This window comes from Atractosteus spatula, chromosome 5, assembly GCF_055471065.1.
Source record: "Atractosteus spatula isolate fAtrSpa1 chromosome 5, fAtrSpa1.hap1, whole genome shotgun sequence".
Taxonomy (NCBI): Eukaryota; Metazoa; Chordata; class Actinopteri; order Semionotiformes; family Lepisosteidae; genus Atractosteus; species Atractosteus spatula.
The window spans coordinates 49281587-49301469 of NC_142710.1; the positions used below are offsets into that span (position 1 = coordinate 49281587).

The 19883-nt window shown below is 40.2% G+C and overlaps 1 protein-coding gene across 1 annotated transcript; it reads right to left on the reverse strand.

The window, feature by feature from the left end:
• Nucleotides 1-1213: 1213 nt before the first annotated feature.
• On the reverse strand, nt 1214-19667 carry tmf1 (TATA element modulatory factor 1). Its single transcript, XM_088916820.1, has 17 exons — nt 19187-19667; nt 16518-17851; nt 15863-15966; nt 15006-15132; nt 14201-14306; nt 13512-13654; nt 10307-10473; nt 8920-9076; nt 8738-8830; nt 8329-8485; nt 6148-6340; nt 5692-5761; nt 5509-5601; nt 4283-4405; nt 3966-4118; nt 3368-3493; nt 1214-3276 (listed from the first exon to the last, which is right to left on the reverse strand). The coding sequence occupies exons 1-17, from the start codon at nt 19320-19322 to the stop codon at nt 3136-3138; spliced, it is 3423 nt and encodes a 1140-aa protein (XP_088772946.1). The 5' UTR covers nt 19323-19667; the 3' UTR covers nt 1214-3135.
• Between the last annotated feature and the right edge of the window lie 216 nt (nt 19668-19883).

A 19883-nucleotide genomic window follows, 5' to 3' on the forward strand; every position in this document is an offset into this window, starting at 1 on the left:
GGAAACGTTTTTATTTGCAGTACTTTTAAAACTAAAAATTGTTTTAGAGAATCAACATTTAATTTACAAATATAGATAGGAAATAATTCATACATACAATATTGCATGTCCTTCTTCTGTATCTAATGCTGGTACATTTGTGGTATTTAAGTTTGTATGGTGGAAATGTGTTCCTTCTGAAAGACTTCTTTATTTTACTTTTGTCTGTCTGGTGAAGTGGATTAACTTTATGTAATTGCAAATTTTGAAAACTTTAGAAAATACGATTAAATGTATAAATACATCTCATGTGTTAAGTATTTTTGATCCTTCCATATAAATACCATACCGTTTTGAAGGACAAATGTGCTCACAGTATCTTATGGTTATAAGGTTTATTTGAAAGGTTTATGCTAACGCATTTTCAAAATGTTGGGTAGATATACGGCCTTGGCATTGTTCAGATATTTTCTTACTGTTTTGTGCAGTTTGTTCCTCATGTCCTTAGATTGTTTCATATCGTTTGTTTTTTTTCTTAAATAAAAGTATTCCAGCTTTACAGATAATATTGGTGGTTTTCCGAGTTCCCCGTTTGTATTACTGTACATCCTTCGAGCCTGCCATTGTTAAAGAAAACAGCATCTACTAATGTTACCAGTTCCCTTTTCGAAAGTATTCACAATTTGCTTGGTTGCAATTCCATTTGTATTCACTCTATTGCCCAATAAACAAAAACTTTTTTATGCATAAATCGGCTTCATAAAGAGGTTAAACTTATTTTAATTACAAACTAGTTTAATATCGTAATAACGCTTAACCAAACTGTCTTCACGTAACAGTAAATTAGGACGTCTTTTTTCTTTACTTCTTATGATAGTGATAATAAACTATTTTAAATTATTTTTAAAAGCAGTTAAGTTGCATGTTGTAAAACAATAGTACAATACCCCCCCCCCCCCCAAAAAAAAATACCAAGACATACCACATATCAGGTCTTCGAAAACATCAGAAAAGTTAAATATCAAAAATCTCCTTCAGAATTCAAAACTTCACTGCTCATCCAAAAATCTAATTTGAACGCTGTCGCTTTTTGAAAGCCCCAACAAATATTCAGTTTCACAAGTCACCTGTGTGTGTAATACCCACGTCTTGAAATTATAACACAAAGCAATATTTAATGCAGATCACGCAGTAATCTGAAATCCTAGAAAAACACGAGCATATCCACACATTATACTTGTTAAAGAATTTATTTTCCTCATCCCATCAATTCTTATTGTTCATATTTACAATTTACAGCTAGAATAAATTTTAAATTTTGCAATCCATTTCAATACACATTAATTTAAATAATTTCTAAACTTCACTGAAAATGTACTACAGTAAACGTCTTATAAGCAATGGTGCCAGATGATACAACAAATTAGATAAACCAGATCAGAAGATTCACCAGAAGGATATAAATGTTCATTTTATTTTCTATACAGCTGATTTGACCCTTGCAACTCCAGAAAGCCACTGTTAAGTTAAATTATATGTTATATATTAATGTATTTCTGTACAGAAGAACAAGGAAAATATTTTAGTGGCTAATTATGTTACACTCTTTTTACTCCAGCTTCAGACGGAATACATTCTAGATTAATCTAAATAGAAGCTCTAAGATTGCCATGACTTGCAAAGTTAAAGCAGATTTTTTCCCAACTTTTTTTTCGGTCTATAGGAACTTGTTAGTCTATGAACTCTGAATTTGGGCTTCTGACCAAATGGGGCTGCAGACTAATACCAATATTAATGCCCAAAGACTGCAAAATCGAGAACTTTAGCAAGAGTTTGTGTCCTAAAGGGCCAAATGCAAAACCTTTTACCTCTAGAAAAACTAAATCCTGGCTATAAAATCCTAAGTGAACTTTGCACAGAGTGTGTTCTTTAAGATGAATGAAAAATAATAATTGCTTCTTTGTGTTATACAAAGTTTATATGGGCACTTCTTACGTTTTTACACACAAAAAAAAATTTAGGCCATAAAGGGTTATGCATTTAGCTCCAGATACATTAGAGATGAACAGGTCCTGAAGAGAGTTCATGTAAGTTTAACTAGAGAGGCGCAAATTATCCACCACAAATTGTTATTTCTCTAGAGAGGCAATGTCAAATTTGCAGTTAAAATGGTAAAAAATAAAACACTAAACACAAAACAAAATTTCAACTATAAGTCTGGACCCATGCTTCATACATATTAATTTATATTACGATAACAGAAAAAAGTGACATTTCCAACTCGTCATCAAAAGGCATCCCCTCCGATTTCAAATTTCTGTACAAGCCGTAAAAAATTACAGTGAGCAAGCTGTAGAACTGCAGGGTAATAACTTCAATTGTTCTGAAGAATGGCACCACTTCAGTAAAACCTAATAAAATATTTTAAATAGATTTCATATACAAAAATATTTAAAAGTGCAACATTAATGAAAAGACATACTGGAACCTTAAAAAGAAAAAAAAAACATAGATGTGTTTGGGAAAACAAATAATCGCAGCAGAACATCATGAGATGAAGCAAGTCAGGGGTGTCCAGTCCTGGTCTGAAATATCTAGGTCTCTTTAAAGTAGCAGCACTTGAAAAGCTGGAAGAAGCTACTAAATTGGTCTATTTAAGCCAGTAACTAGCTTGTTAAGAGATGAGACCGATTGGGACTGGGACTGGGCAGCCTTGACCTAATACCAACAACAAGTCCCGTAGAGTGAATGGAATTCTGTGACAAAACTCATGTTGGGAAAAAAACAGGAAACAGAAAATGCTCTTTTCTTCTTTTTTCAATGATATGCATAAATTCAAAGGTTTAAAATGTAGTGACTAGACCTACTGTTCTTCAAGACATTTCATGATGTTTATGGTTTCATCTGTAACCACCTCTATGCTTTTGTTAATACAGATGTAGCAAAGAGGAATGTTTCAAATCCAACATTTGGAGGACACTTACAAACCTTACTTTTGTTTAAATCCACCTTCTTTTAAAGTAAAAGGAGTTAGAAATGCATTGATCCTTCTGCAGAACTACAAACTAACCACTTTCCCCCTTCATACAGTACATGCACAGGAAATTGTTTTTTTTTTAACTTCACACTTGAGATTCAGACGCAAGGCTGCCATGTCTATTTCTTGGTTTTCAACAGTTCATCAATTTGGGTTTTGTACATATTCTTCACATCTTCCAGGTCAAGTCGGAGTTCTTCAGCTTCTTCTGCTTTCTCCCCATACATCTGCAAGATGGTGTTGTACCTCTGGTCCAGATCCTGGAGGCAGACAGGTGAAATCAGTGAAGTGTGTCTTTGACAGTGCGATGTAAACGTTAACGAATTTCTTCTCTCAGCAGAAACTCCTTACCCTGAGCTGCAATCGCAGCTTTGGGATCTCCTTCACTTTCTCTTCCAGCTCGTCATTTTGGTTTGTTAATTTTACTAGTTCCTCTGACATAACAGCCCTGGTTTTTTCCAGGTTTGAAATTTCAAGCTGGAGAAAAAGAAATAAAAACCTTCAACATTATCAACAAACCACCCTTTTCCTCATTTCCTTTTTATAACACAGGTCACATTAGCACAGTTTTGTCAATCCACACACTTATAACAATTGACATTAATACCAATTTAAAAATTAAAGGAGTGGCTCCCAGCCCTGGTCTCTGGAGACCGCTGTCTCTTATGGATTTTGCTCCAGACAAGATCTTATCGCAAGCTAATGGATTTCAAATTTCTGTTAAGAGGCATAATTTCTGATTTACTTTTGACTCTTGAATGAGCATTGGAAACAATATGCTTAAAGCGGGGGATTTTATAATACTGGGGACTGACTGCAAAAAACAATTAAACCAAAAGTCTAAACAAACACATAGATTAAAGGCCATCAGTTAGCATTACCAAGACCATGAGTCCTGAAACAGAAATGAGGAAGTGAAACTTATTTTTCGGGAGATCATTAGACATACCTGAAGCTGCATGATCTCCCCTTCTCGTAGTTTGAGCTGAGACTGCAGGTTCTCAATAATGCTAGAGCCTGCCCCCATGCGCACAGCTTCATACAAATTGCTTCCACTAGCAGACATGGTCAGTGTGCCAAACGAGTGATCGAAGGAATCATCCTGTGGAAGGGTTGTATTTAAAAACACCTTGAGAAACCAAAGTCCTTTTAATTATCAAACAGCCTTCCAAGATTCAGCTTGAAAACAGCAGGAAATGTTTCTAGATCAACAGAAAAAGACTTGGCAAATGTCTACTGAATGGAAAGGTACATCATGTGCCATACCTGTGAGTAGAAGGAGTTCTGCAAGCCAGCCAAATCAACCCCACTGATGGAGCTGGAGCGGGAGAGCGATGGGGTGCCTGATGCACTCGGGTCTGCTACTGGGTGACTATAGGCTTTTCTTTCCTTTTGAGAACATTTTCAGAACAGAACACAGTCACTTTCAAATTGGTACCAGTACCACAGTCTGCTTCACATTTCTGCATTAGCAGCATACTCTCTGAGCATCATGCAGACCAAAGATTCTACACTTGTTGGATTTGGATTTTGTCCAGCACTGCTAGGATTTCTGAGGCTCGTATTCAAGTGCTTTTGCTTTACTGTATTACTAGAGTGGAATCTCAGCTCAGCACTGTAATTTATGTACCTTGTATGTATTTATGTATAATTTATGTATTCAACTGCTGAACTGAGATACTGTTTTTCTTTAGGTTAGTACCACTCCACATTGTGCATTTTTGCTCTGTTAAGAACGTGATGGTCCCTTTAGGTTAAGGTGTCAGGTGAGATAATAATCAAATGCCCATTCAGTTCAAGCATGTGTTTACACTAATTATGATGTCATTTATTCTGTATACAATGTTTTCTTTCAATATTTGAGATTTTCTCAGTTTTACCAATACAAAAAAGATACTGCTGTGTCAAATCAAAACTTTAATTGGCTACATGTCCAAAGGATTAGCGAATACACGTTAAATTTCAACTGAACTTCCATGCTCTAATTAGTTTTCTTTCAATAACTTTTTCGTGAATAGCAAGGACAAGGATGACAGCCTTTACTACTTACAGAAAGGAACATTTAATATGGAAATATGTTACGGTCTGGCAGACATTAAAGGTTTCTGCATCCTTCTTAATCAAGAAAAACACTCCCACAAAAGAGTGAGCTACAGAAGACTGTCATATCCATGCTGAAATCCACAAATGCAGTTTTCTTTGCAGTTTTAAGCCAAAGAAAACATTCTGTTACAGACAGGGGAGAGAGGGTATAAAGAGAAACTGGGGGATTTAAAAATCAGTTCCACAGAGCAGAACAGAGTTCATGTCCATCTATCAGGATGGACTGTTCCCAAGTATAAACACAAAACAGCTCAAATTAATCTACCTTGATCTACATTTGATTCATTGGCAGTATCTGATGGTGTAAATAGCAGTATTTTGTGTAAGAATCAAAACTGTTTAATAGTTACAGTTAATAGGAAAATAACACCATCATCACTAAAAATTACCTTTTCTTTCAGTGCTTCTTGCACCAAGAAATACTTTTTCTTTTCTTGTTCGACCTTCATTTTTTCCATTTCCAGCTGATTATTCAGAAGCACCTAAAGTGAGCCAGAGACAATGATGATAGAATTTTGCAGATGTTCCTGCAATGCTCACAGTTGAAGGTATCTGCCAGGAATGTTTCCTACCTTCTCCTTTTTGTACTCCTCAAGAGCTCTTGCATACTCTCCTTTGAGGTTCTGCAGCTCTGCGTGCTCCCTAAGGAAATGAAAGGAACGCAGCCGTGAAAACAAAAAAAAAAGAAAAAGGATAAAAGTGGTCACTTAATACACAATGCGTGGGAGCATTTATTATAACTATAAAAAACTAGCCCTTGAATCAGGTCCAAATAAAACTTGATGGAACTAATTCTACGATCATCCATCCTACTTAAATGTGTTTGTCTTTTAAAATGAAGCACCAAAGCCTTCTAACTGCAAAAAATCTAACTGGTTAGTGGCACTAGAGTGTTTGTGGGGGAAAAAAAAATGACTCTATGAAATCACGTTAGTAGGCAACCGCCAGCTGAAAAGCAATGCAAAGGCAATGAGGGGTTACAACAAACAACTTAGTTTCCTTAAAAAAAGATGGCAGTGACGCGATACCTGCTGCTGTCATCCTCTAGTTTCTCTCTTTTGGATTTCTCAGAGTCCAGTAGAACCTGCAAGCGGCCCTTCTCCTGACGCAGGAGGCTGTTCTGAGACTCCACAGAGGCCAGCTGGGCTTTGAAACTGAGGAGCTCCTCTGCAGCAGACCGCTCTTTCTCCACGGCAACAGCCAGCTGTGCCTGTGCGTCCGCTACGCAGGGAGACAAGACAAGATAAGGTAAGGTAAGGTAAGCTTGCTCCCCACGAGACACACAGGCACACAGACAGGGAGAGAAACTTGGGATCAGAGCGCAGGGTCATACGGCGCTCCTGGGGCAGTTGGGGTTAAGGGCCTTGCTCAGGGGCCCAATGGAGTACGATTCCTCTGCCGATCATGGAATTTGAACTGGCAACCTTCCAGCCACAGGCGCAGATCCTTAACCACAGTGCCACCGCTCCGCCCAAAGATGACCAACTGCAACTGCTGCACTTCAGGGTGTGACATTTTGAGTTCACAAGATCTAGCACTCACACTGATGTGTTTTTTTTTCCCAAGATGTATGTTATTTAACTTGCTGCTGCTGCTGCTGTTCTGTGGTTATGTTTTCGGCGTTTCCTTAATGTCCTTGTATTCTTTGTATTGGGGCATACATGCAAATACGCATTTCATTGCACGTGTGCATATGACAATAAACTGAACTGAATCAACACATCACATCAGATCTAGTTTGATTAGCGGTTTCATTCTATTCACAATGTAGACAGCCTCTGCTGTTAAATGTGGAAGTAAGAGATGAGGTAGTGTGGTGAGAGAGTTACTGTGGCTTGGCAAGAAGGAGACAACATTAAGCTCAAAAAAATCTGCTGAATTTTGATTTTAGACTCTTCCTGGACAAGACCGCACCTGCCAACCTTTGATGTTCCTGTATATTGCAATCAAATTGCTTTTGTCCAGGAGCTAAAATTTCACCCTGCAGCTGATTTTGAAGAGCATATGTGGTATTTCAGCAAGGCAAATTGTGATATTTATGTTTTACAAGACCCCACAAAGCACTGTCAAGGCCATCTATTAATTTAAAGTGCACTAGCTGAAGAAAAAGTAAGCCAGGTTTCTACTTCTACTAAAACCACTACAAAACAACAGCTGAAAATGGAAAACTACTACTAAATGAGACAAGAAGAAAATTCAAATACACTATAAGCAAACATAATCACAACAGAATACTAGAAAGTGTAATGATGAAATACTGTTACCATCAAAGTATGAGGGGGTTACAAAATTGGTCATTTTTGTAGGCCACCTCCTATTGCACTACTCGAGGTCTAAACAGAAAGTCTGATGCACATAATTTGAGGTGTTTGTCCAGATGCAGGCAGGTTGAGGACAGGTACACACAGATGATCAGGGGGATTTGGGGATTTACTGTTGTTAACTAAGTGGATGATAAAGCATAAGTCTTTCTAGAAACACAAAATAAAAAGACAAAGACAGCTGATCAGGCACAGAGTGAAACAGAAGGCAGAAAACGAAACAGAAGAAGGAATATCATCACCATCCTTTTCCTCTAAGCTTGTGCAAGAACACCTTGTTCATATCAGTCTTGGAACCAGATTCTGGTGAAATAATTTAACCTTGTTAAAGAGAGCCTACTGTCCTATTTGTTTTATGAAATTCTGATTTTCTGTATTGTGGAAACCTGAGACTAATATCTCTTTAGTTTGGTGATGTAAGGGAGGCAGATATCCCTTCACTTTTGGGAATAACTATTGTAGGAAGGGAGATTTAGAGCTGAGTCATATTATTTTATTTAGGACGCAGAGTTCTTTTCTCTTTTCTGCCTGTACAGGTGTTGCATGGAGTTTCAGGTTAGTAGGCTAGCATGCCAGGTTTCTGGGTCTGTAGAACGTAGGCCTCTGAGTTTTGGAAATAGTGCAATGTTTTGTATATAGTTGTGTTGTTCATCGTCAATCAATATTTGTCCGAGTTTTGACTCCGATTTCTTTTTTCAGAGGTGTGCCAGAGAAAAAACTCACATACTTGAAATTGCTACCTGCCTTTTGGATACATTTACATTTTATTTAACCTCTCTGCCACCTATTTTGTAAGAATACCTTCTCTGAACACACACATCTATTTTGAAAACAGCATGCAAGCTTAACCAGTGTGGAACAACTACTGAGATGCACGACTCTGCTCACCTAGTCTATCGGAGATGTTCTTCTCCAGTTTCTCCCAGGAGGAGGTCTGTGCCCCCAGTGTTGCCTGTAGGTTTTCAATCTGCCGCAGCAGTGGTCTGGTTGCTGAGGTCACACTTTGGCTGAGCTCCTGGTTCCGAGTTTCTGCTGCTTGAAGTCTCTACAGCGGACAAAAGAGAGGACTGCGATTGTGAAATGTTGTCAATTTAAATGTTCCTGAACTCAGAAAATCCAGTTTATTATGGAGGCAATTATTTCATACTGTAATCACCAATATATCATTAAGGAAAAACAGAACATGACTTGGTCATATTGTAAAAAAAGAACCAATGCCCAAGTGAGTACTCAAATCACCATGCATGTACACTAAATGTAAAATTGTTATATTTTATATTACGCTCTGCTGCCTGACCTGCTGCAATTCGCTGATCTCTTCACGAAGGTAGTCCTCCTTTCTAGCCTGCTGCTGCTCGGCTCTCTGTAATGCCAGCCTCAGGTCTGCAACCTGTTGAGGAAGATGGGAAAGGAGTAATGATCTGTAGTCTGTAAAGACTTTACAAGCTAATGTTAAAGTGAAGACAAGACGCGAGTCACCTGAAGGGCTAAGGCCTCCTGCTGAGTCCTGGACTCTTCCTGTGCCTTCTCCAGAGCAAGAGACAGCTGCTCTTTGGCCTGTATCTCCCGGCTCAGTGCAGCCTCCTGTGCTTCACTGTCCCTTGTAGCGTTTGCTCTGTGCAATTCTGCAAGTTCCCTGAAAGCAAAGCACGCATTAAAATGCTGACCTGTAAATGAAGAGCAATTTGCAACCATGAAAATGAAAAAAAGGTTTCTTTGCGGTCTATAGTTCTTAAGCAAATCATCTCGAAAAAGGCTTTCATGTAAAATGGTTACATCAAGCTATGGCCTGTATTAGCACAGTTCACTATTGCTTGATCTCCCAACCTTTTAGGTTTACTTTTCATTTATTACCTTCTTTCTTGCAGTGATAAGGGTATCGGATAATTACTTGCACAAAATTGGCAATTGTTTGCTTCCAAGATTAACCATAACCTTTTTAAAAATTTGTAATTGCCAATTATTTTTCATTATATATCCATACTATTCAGAATTTGGATTTAATTGAGCCCATCAGCCAATAGTTAATTCTTGTGCGGGAAAATAGGACAGGTGTACATTCCCTTCTGACACATCCACCTGTCAGAATCATTCATCCTTGAACAGGCTGCAGGCTCCACAGCGGCTGACAGGAGAGTCAGCACCGACTGAAGGAGCAGCAAGTCTCTTCCTGTTATCACTGTATACCGACAGGCACCCAACAAGTCGCAGGATGATCATGGCCAGATAACTCCCTCTGTGTCCTGGTAGCACTTTTCTAAATTTTGCTCCAGTGCCAGGGAAGTCCAACGCCAGACAGCTAGTGACAAGGGTCACACCAGCGATATGTAAACCACAGCGCTATGACAGACAACACGCCAACCTCAGACCACACTCTTGTATTTACTGAGGACCATTAGTAATGTTTAATTAAAAAAAGGTGATAGCATTCCACTGAAAAAAACAGTTTGAAATATTTTAGGCTTCACTATAATAATACATAGAATGAGTAACAGTCAAAATCTGCTTGCACAGTGACAAAACAAGATGAGCTTCACTCCTGAATGTAGCTAAAACATGCTTTCAGGGTGTCTTTAGGGGAGCTTCAAGCAGGATTAGCATCATTAAAAATGCACAAAATCTGCTCAATTTGAAACATCTGTTGTTTTAATGTCATATTAAAATCTGTAGTTATCTGTCGGCAAAACTCTAAAAACATATTCAAAATCTTTCCCTAGTTAAAAGGCTCAGAATTGCACATCTGGATCTTTCCGATTTCTTATCTCAACAAACTGTGATATAATACAAGGTTCTGATAAGGAAGAATCATCTGCGCAAGCAGACTGGGTGGATTCTAGGAAGCCGGCTGCTAGACGTGTATCTTTACTTGTAGGAGCTGTCAAGGGCTGCCTGGAGGCTGCGGCTCCTCTCCTGAAACTCCTCGATGTCCGTCTGGAGCCGGCTCAGCTCCCTCTCCTGCTTCTCCACCATACTGTTCAGCTTCTTGATGTTTTCACGATGCTGCTTCTCAACCTCCTCTTTGCCATCCAGGACCTGCAGCAAGACAGTGGAGATCTGGGATTATTCCTCCACCAGGAGTTTACCCCTCCACACGTTAAGACTAAAACAAGCTTAGTTTTGCAGTCTTTACTTCCCAACTCCTACAACAGGAATTTTACGCCAATAATCTCTTGAATCTCAGGATGCACAAACGGCAAAGGTTTAAAAGGCAGCATTTCTAAAGAAGTATTTAAAAAAAACATCCATTGTTTAATAAAAAGCCAGTTATTCACACTACACTACACCAGAGGGCACAAGTCAGAACCATATCCTGTATCAGACACCAATCCATCGCAGGGCACACACACAAGAATCATTAAGAAATGCCAATTTAACTAGCCAGCAGTGCTTTGGAAGGTGGGAGGAAATGTGGAAATGTGGCATGTGGCAAGGTATACAGACCCTCAGAGACTACAAAAGGAAGAACATCTGTGCATCTGCCCAAGATACCTCCCTGCCTAACAAGCTCAACACCTTTTATGCTCGGTTGGAAGCCAGCAACACAGAACCAGTCAACACAGCTGCACCCTCCGCAGCTGGCCAGCTGCTCTCACTGTCTGCAGATGAGGTGAGGAGATCTCTGCTAAAAGTGAACACAAGCAAGGCTGCAGGACCTGATGCCATACCCAGTTGCGTCTTCAGAGCCTGCGCCCATCAACTGGCAGGTGTATTCGCAGACATTTTCAACATGTCCCTGGCCCAAGCTGTAGTCCCCACTTGCTTTAAGACAACCACCATCGTCCCAGTACCGAAGAAAACCACAGTGGCATGTCTTAATGACTACCGACCGGTGGCACTAACACATGTCATCATGAAGTGCTACGAGAGGCTGGTCATGGGGCACATTAAGGACACCATTCCAGACACACTGATCCCATACCAATTCGCCTACTGGCCCAACAGATCCACCAATGACGCAATCTCCATCACCATACACACCGCCCTATCCCATCTGGATAAAAAGAACACATACGCAAGACTACTATTCATCGACTCAGTGCACTGGGTCTGGACACCACCCTCTGCAACTGGATTCTGGACTTCCTGACAGGCAGACCCCAGGCTGTCAGACTTGGAAACCACACGTCCGGCACACTAAGTCTAAACACTGGGGTCCACAGGGTTGTGTGCTTAGTTCATTGCTTTACTCGCTCTACACCCACGATTGTAAGGCCAAACATAACACCAACTCCATCACCAAGTTTGCCGATGACACCACAGTTGTAGGTCTGATCACAGGCAATGATGAGAGGGCCTACAGGGAGTAGGTCAATCTCCTTAGTACGTAGTGTGAGGACAACAACCTTACCCTCAACGTCAGCAAAACGAGCTGATCATTGATTTCAGAAAACTGCAAAATGGTCATGCCCCTACCCACATCAACAGGACAGAAGTGAAAAAGGTCAGTAACATCAAATTCCTTGGCGTCCATATCACCGAGGACCTCAAATGGACTCTCAACGCCGCTTGTCTGATTAAGAAAGCACAACAGCGCCTGTTCTTCCTAAGACGGTTGAAGGAGGCTAAGATATCTCCCCAGATCCTAACTAACTTTTACAGATGCACCACAGAAAGCATAGTGACAGACTGCATCACTGACAAACAACTGCAGTATTGCTGACTGCAAAGTCCTACAGTGGGTATTGAAAACTGCCCAGTCCATCACTGGGGATGCTCTGCCATCCATCCAGGACATTTATGACAGGCGGTGCTTGAGGAAAGCTCTAGGCATCATCCAAGACCCCACACACCCCAGCTACAGACTGTTTGACCCTCTACCATCTGGAAAACGGTACCAGAGCATTTGGGCCCGGACTACCAGACTCAGAGACATTTTTTACCCCTGCACGATCAAACTATTAAACCTCTCCCAGCCTCTCTCACGATCTGAACCCTTATAGTGCCTCAATCAAAACTCAAACACACATTGAAATCTATCTCTACCTCACATGTCAAGAAGTTCACCCCCCATAATTTTGTATCTTTTATTTCATTCTGTTGACGTATAGTTTTGCACATTACCTGTTACCCGTTGTTGTTTTGCACACTGCCTGTTGTCTCCGTCTTTCTTTTCTTATACAATTGTATTGTTGTTTTTTGTACTACTTACTGTCTGAGAGCTAGCTAAATAGCATTTCGTTATACAATATACCTGTGTATGAGTATAATGACAATAAACTTGAACTTGAAATCACTCCAAAAAAGCCCATGAAAGAAACTCTACACCAAATAAACCTGGGAATGTTGTTTGGTTATAGATGTATATTTAAATTTTGCAGACAATACCAACTGCATTTTTAAGAAGGCTAGTCAGCGTATATTTTTGATCAGCAAGCTGAAAGGGTTTGAGGTGAGTCTTTTGCTGTCCCCATGTGAAATGATAGCCTTAGTATTAGGGGAAACTGGCCAGAATTGTTAATACTGCTAGTAAAATAATTGGTCGACCACAGAAACTGCTTAAAGGACTGTATTATATTGCAGTTCAAAGGAAAGCTCTGCTTACTGTCGATGATACCTCCCACCCTCTTCATTTCCATTTAATTTGCTGCCTTCATGGGTGATATTTGAGAATGCCTATGGCCAAGAAAAATGTATAAAAGAAGTATTTTGTTCCCTGTGTAATTGGTATTTAAATGCTGCTAAGTGATTGTTTCGTGAATGAAGCTATCAGATTAGTGTAATGATAGGAAGTGTAATCATTACAATACCATTATACTGTTTGTTCTTAGCGTGTTTATTTTATGTTGAGTATTACTTGTTTTTTGTAGTTTTTTGTGGTGATGCCAAAGACAAATTTATACGCTTTCAGATGGACAATAAAGAAGCAGACAAGTTACTTCACCTGACAAAAATCAAATATTCTATATTTCATCCATCTAAATAAATATTAGAAAATTATAGATGTACATGATGCAGCCAATTCTACTGGAATCCAAAAGCTGCAAAGAGCTGTATTCACTTTGTGAAATGTTTTTGTTCACCCCATGGTTGTAAAAGAACAAAAACACTATGTTGGCCGCCACCCTACCAACCTCCTGTAGATGCCTCAGCTCCTCTTCGAGCTCCTTTATCCTTTTGTTCTGCTTTATCGTCAGGTTTTCATTCTCCTTCTCCTTTGTTCTCAGCTTCTTTATGATGTTGGAGCTGTGAAGCTGCTGCTTGGAAAGCTTTTCGCCTGAAAGCAGGGACAGTTTTGTTGTCTCACTCTATATGCTTCACAATACATCAACACAAAGCACATAACTTCAAATACCTGCTACTGCAAACATGCCCTGCACACAAAATGAAACTTTTGGCTCTCATGTGATGGATGTACTTATACAATCTAGCTTCTAATACATTGAAGGTCACCTTTAAAAACTAGTTAACACGCATAATGAAAATTTATATGAAATATCACTGTATATTCTTCTGAATGTAGACACACAACAACAACAGTATTTCTAATGTGAATGGCCCATCACTATTCATTGTATTTTACTTTCTATATGCAGACAATTTGGAATCCCAAGAATTAAACAATTGTTGTTCAATAAGCTAGATGTTACAGTGAAACAAAGGAGCTTTGATGACATCCCTGGATGAAACTTTGTCCCTTTCTCCATCCTACAAACACACTACTGAGACGTCTCTCACTTCACCTGCCAGTGCTGGAATTAAAATTCCACCATAATCTCTGGTGTTCATGCACAAAATAAGGTCTGCCTCTAGAGAACCTCACCTTCTTCTAGCAGGCCCTTGATTTGTTCATCTTTTTCTCTCATTATCTCGGCAGTCTCATTTGAGTTCAGTCTCATTGACAGTTCCTCTTTCAGTGCTTTAAGGTCCTGTTTATGAAATCGCAAGACAAGCAGGAGAGATTCTTGAGAATGACATCTGCAATTCCCTTGGCGCTCGTAAACTGAATAATATTAACACCAAATGGTGTACTTTCAGAACCCTATGCATCACAAATGAGTGTGGAACATAAAGACATTGTTTTTAAACTTTACATTTGTAAAATGCATAGAACTGTCAAATGTTAATAACTAGCCATTCCTCAACTATTGACACTCAAAACTCAAAACAGCGGGAATACATTTTTCACAATCTGAGCCTGATAAATCATTTATTTAGGTGGGTAGCTGCGTCAGCATGTGTAGGCTGCAAAGGAACAAGTAATAGGTTTATTCCATGCTGAAAAGAGAAGAAAGGAAACAACATTTCAACTGTGAGGGTGGAAGTGCTTCTTCGGGTGTAAGCAGCCGAAACGTTGCGTTTCCTTTCTTCTCTTTTCAGCATGGAATAAACCTATTATAAATCATTTATTTATGCATTTATCATATTTATGCCGGTATAGCTCGAGTATATCAGTGCAGAATATTTACTGACATTTAAGAACACAATTTTACGTCAGATTACACGATGCTGTATAACCTGTGCAAAAGCAACACCATGCACATATAAAATTACAATGGTCTCGTTTACAGCAACCACAGTATGGCAGAAAGTGGGGTTTTATAACAGGTGTCCATTCACGCTTCTACCTTTTTCATGGCATCTCGTTCCTTACAGGCTAACTGCGCTTTCTTTTCTGCATCTGCAATCCGCTGAGTGAACTCTTCCTTCAGAGTCTGCACGCCCGAGCTCTCTTCCTTCAGACTGATCATTTCACTGTGAACACAGACAGCAAGGCTCTGCTGTTGGAACATGTCTGATGGGACAAGAATCTCTCTAAACGCTGGCATTAAATACAATGGTAAAATCATATTGTTATTGCTAGCATATTTTTTGACCACCTTCAGTAGTAAATGGAAAGGGGGAAACTGACAAGACCTTTGTCCAGAAATGTTCAGTTTCTTGTAAAGCACAAACAAACCTAGAAATTCCCTGCTTAGCTGAATTCTATTGTGATTCAAAGAAATTACTCAAAAGCTGAAACATTTTGTAGTTAACATTACCAAATTTATATTTTCTTCCCTAATGCATCGTCAACTAGTTTTCCCCTAGTTGATTAATTTTTTCTACTTTATACTCTCCAAACTGTTTTCATATAGCCTGGCATTATTATTACAGCCCTTCTATCAGCACAGGGGAAATCAGGCCATGGACTTGTCTCTGCAATTATTTGTGCCTACAAGACAGTCACCACTGATCGGAAGAGTAACACAGCTCTTGGTAACATCACTGCACAAGTATTGCCCCCTAGCAAGTGACAGGGAGCACTGCTGCTCATAGTCTGAGAATTTTCTAGTACCCAGCAAGCCCAAATACTGGCAGCACCCAGCAAATAGCAATTGCAATTGTGCAGACAAAACCAAGTGAGCCATGTTTGAACTTCAGGGCAAAATCTGCGCTGCAGAAGTCCACAGACAGCTAATATTTAAAGACAATCAACACTTACTCTTTAAGATTGTCATGCTCCTCTTCCAATCTTGCTTTGTCTTTACTGACAGCTAACAGCTGGATTTCTCTCTTTTCAAGTCTGTTTGTCAGCTCATCAATAGTCTGAAAAGAGATTTCTACTTCTTAAATGTACTAATACATAGTTATGTATTATTGTCACATAAAACATAAAAGTTATAATAAACTGGAGAGATGTTTATCATCAACTGAAAATGATGTTGGGACCAAGGCAATTCCATTTCATAATCTAAAAAAGGAAATGTCCACAAAATGTAAATTATAAATTATAAAAAATATATAAACTTTAGATTTTATTATCAATTATTACCATTTAATAAAACTTGACAGGACCTGGCCTTTGGCCACCAGTATCTCACAGCTACAAGAAAGAGGAAGCTATCTAAATTTGGACTCTCTTTTCTCCTGCCACAAGAAAGAAGGTCTTTTTTTTATCATGGATGATGAGAGAAAAAATATATAACTCAGATGTTCAACAATTATTTTCAATTCAAAACTCAAACATCCATTTTTCAAAAATTAGGGAGATGCTATTTTTTAAGGAACTGAGATATCAGCATGAAGAGAGGAATTACACAAAAAGTTAAGCCTGACATGATTGCATATTTAAGGGTCAAAGAAGATAAAATGATCACCTTCTGCAGCTCAAGCAACTGGTAATTGGAAACCTCACTTTTTTCCTCGCTGGCCAGCTGGGATGGGACCGTTTCTTTGACGTGCATCGCTGAGGACAAGCCATCGCTAGCATTTTCAGGGTGCGCCAGTTCTTCAGCCGGCTCACAATTCACTGGAGTCGCGCTCCGGCCACTCTCCTCCATTTCACTGTCTTCCAGCGACTTGTCCTTCGGGGTTTCCATCAGTTCTTCTTCGCTCCTCTGCTCATCCTGGTCCGCCGGGGCCACGTGTGGGGCAGCCGGCCCAGTCGCAATGGAGGCCAGAGTGCAGGCCCGACCCGACAGCTCGTCGTCAGAGTTCAGCTCGCTGACGCTCCGGCTGTCGAGCGACTGCACGCTGAACGAGTCGATCCTCTCAAAGGCGTCGGAAGAGCCGCAGCTCTCCGTGAGCTTCTGGTAGTCGTCGAGCCGCGGGAAGTCGGCGCAGGCCGAAGCAGACAGGAGCTGGAAGGAGGTCTGCATCAGGTGCAGGCCGGTTTTGGACTCGGCGTTCTCTTGCCTGGAGCTGGCGGAGCTTTCGCTAAGCACGCTCTCGTGGTCCAGGACTTCGATGTCGCTGGTGGTCGACGTGCCTGAAGAGAAAGTGCTCACGGGAGGGGAAGGTGTATTGCTTTGTCGGTCTTCAGATTTGGGGTCTTTCGACTCCAACAGCATCTCCTTTGAGGGAGCCAAGCGAGGTTTGGAAGGGCTTTCTGGTGGCGTCCCCTCACAGCCGCCATTGACGACACTGTCCTCAACTGGGACATCTGTAGGGGAGGGAGACTTCTCTGCCTTTGTCACTTCCGAAACAGCAGCTGTTCCATCTGACAGCTCCACTTGATTTTTTCCGTCAGTTACACACACAACAGTTTCCGGAGTAGACTTTTGCGGAAGAGAGCTTTCAGGATCTGGCTTGTGACCACCAGTATCAGCAGCCGCAGCAGGCTTTGCTAGGTCGATGCTTACAGGTTTGGATGCTACGGGCTTTTTCGTTTCCAGTTTCCCCAGTTTAACAGGACCGGGTTTGAGAGGATCTAAATTCTCCTTCGACGCAAGAGTCCTGGGCTTCTCTTCTTCGGGCCTGGGCGATTTGGCAGGAGGCACGGACACGACCTGGCTGTTCTTCACATTCTGCAGCTCTGCTGGTTGCAAAAAGGCACTGAAGAAGTTCTCGGATTCGTCCACTACAGTGCGCGTGACTGGGGTGGTGATGGCCTCTGTGGATGCCGGAGCAGCCGGAGAGCACTTTTCTAATGGGGAATTCCACGGCGAGGTACTCCAGCCCTCACTGGAGAAAGATGTCTTTCCAGGCAAATCTGGAAAAAGGGTGTAAGCGACAAAACAGTCTGATGAAATGCCAAAAGATAAAGACCTTGCTCTGTTTTGCTTGGCTATTTCCCACTGAAACTATGCTGATTTTACAGATAAATGGTGAAAAGTGTAGAAGGGATGTTGTATTTACATTGTTAAAGATACTGATGATACAATTGCAATACAATGTCATTTCGGTCACCACATTAATAAAAATGATATCTTAAATCCGTTGCAAAAAGTAAAAATGTTCATCTTTGACCATAAAGGAATACCACACACAGAAAGGTTAAATGAATCTGGAAAAGAGGGAGCAATATTTGATACAGGCATTTGAAACGCAAACGTTTTTTATTGACAAAGCCAATCAGAAGACTAAACATGTGCCAAAGGACCTGTGGAAATTAAGAGAATGTGCAGGTAGCACTGAAAACATCCCTTTATGCAGAGGTTTATTGGGAGACTAAAACAAAAACATTACAGCAAGCAGACTACCATGGATCCTGATAGAGAGGTTTGGTTAAGAACCTCTGATCAATAAGACCCTACCAGCCAAGCAAGATGGGCCGACTGGTTTAATCTCATTTGTAACTTAACATTTGTCTTAAGGAAGCAACCATTTCCCATAGTTCATTGAATCAGAGCAATTAGTCCTAACTCTGAAACATTATACTGCATAAAGAGATGCAAAAAGAAACCCAGGAGGACAACAACACAAGTAATACAAAAGAAACTAGCACAAGAGGTTTTTAGAAAACTCGACATAATGCCTTGGGACCCCAAATAACCCCAGATAGTTTAAATGGACGCTTGGGTGTCACAGCGTTCACTAAAAATAAGTTTTCCTAGCTTTTACTCACGAAAATGTTTTAACGTCACTTTTAAAGTTCTAAAGTATTTACTGGCCTAAAGAACATTTGTTTTCAGAAACACTGCCTCCGATATTCTCATTAAGAGACGGTTGTCAATTCTCAACCACGACACAGAGTCTTATCTAATGACAACGACCCAATTGCAGTGACCCTGGTCATTGACATCACCCAATACTAAAAATGTTCCGCTGTTAGCAAAGGTCCTAGGAATCGGCACACGCATTACATTGGGCAGTAGGGATCCGCGACAATCAAGGATCGCGAAAACCACTTCTCACAGTGTCAACACCGAAATTAAAAATCTAGACATTGCTTGTGTAATATACATAATCGCTTAGCACGAATTATGCATTTGGAATAATTTTCTCGAACGGGAATCGATTAACATTTCTCTCACCTTACATCAGATGCTGCTGCAAACGAATAAACAACCACTACAAATAAAAATAAAAAAGATAACATAATTACCATCGTAGGACGGCAGCACAGTGTCACCCCACTGGTCTTCCTCCTTGATGTCCAAAACCCGATCGATTGATTTCTGAGCTGTTGTCAGAGCCTGTTTGGCAAAACTGGACAGCTGCGAGGCATTGAACCAGCTCATATTTATCTACATTTATAACCCGGTAAGATACTCCCTCTCCCGACCCTACAGATTTGAAGCCCTACGTATCACAACAACTTACTTTCTTGCCTTCTACAACAACTAGGCCGTTTCACTAACTCCAAAGGCTAAACATGAAAATACATGAAAATAGTCATTGTGTTTGAATCTTTGGATTTTCGAAATGCAAGTCCCAGATCAAATTCCGTAGAACCGTGGTGAGACCTCAAGATAAATATTCAATATTTTCGAAAGGTATGCGCTGATTAGTGCATGACCGAACTGTTTTGACAATTTCAACTCCTACTTCCTTTCCACGTAGCACCAAACAAACCCTGTGGTGACATCAACTTCCGGCCGGCCAAAGACGTAATTTCCTTTCCTACCCCAATTTCTGAAGACATATGCTCTATTTTCTGTACAGTATATGTAAGAACCGAGTTAATGAAACCGTTATAACAAATCTTAAAATTGCACAGATGCTTAGAGAAGAATATAACTTACAATTACGTAAACTGTAATTGTAAGTTAAATACGTACATATATATACAAAATCATTTA

Bases quoted from the DNA above. Each gene is read 5' to 3' on its own strand.
- tmf1 (XM_088916820.1), bottom strand. From the start codon at position 19,322: ATGAGCTGGTTCAATGCCTCGCAGCTGTCCAGTTTTGCCAAACAGGCT. The intron at 8,831-8,919 runs GTGACTCGCGTC...CTTCCTCAACAG, and splicing joins AGGAGGCCTTAGCCCTTCAG to GTTGCAGACCTGAGGCTGGC. The intron at 8,486-8,737 runs GTCAGGCAGCAG...TGTCCGCTGTAG, and splicing joins AGATCAGCGAATTGCAGCAG to AGACTTCAAGCAGCAGAAAC.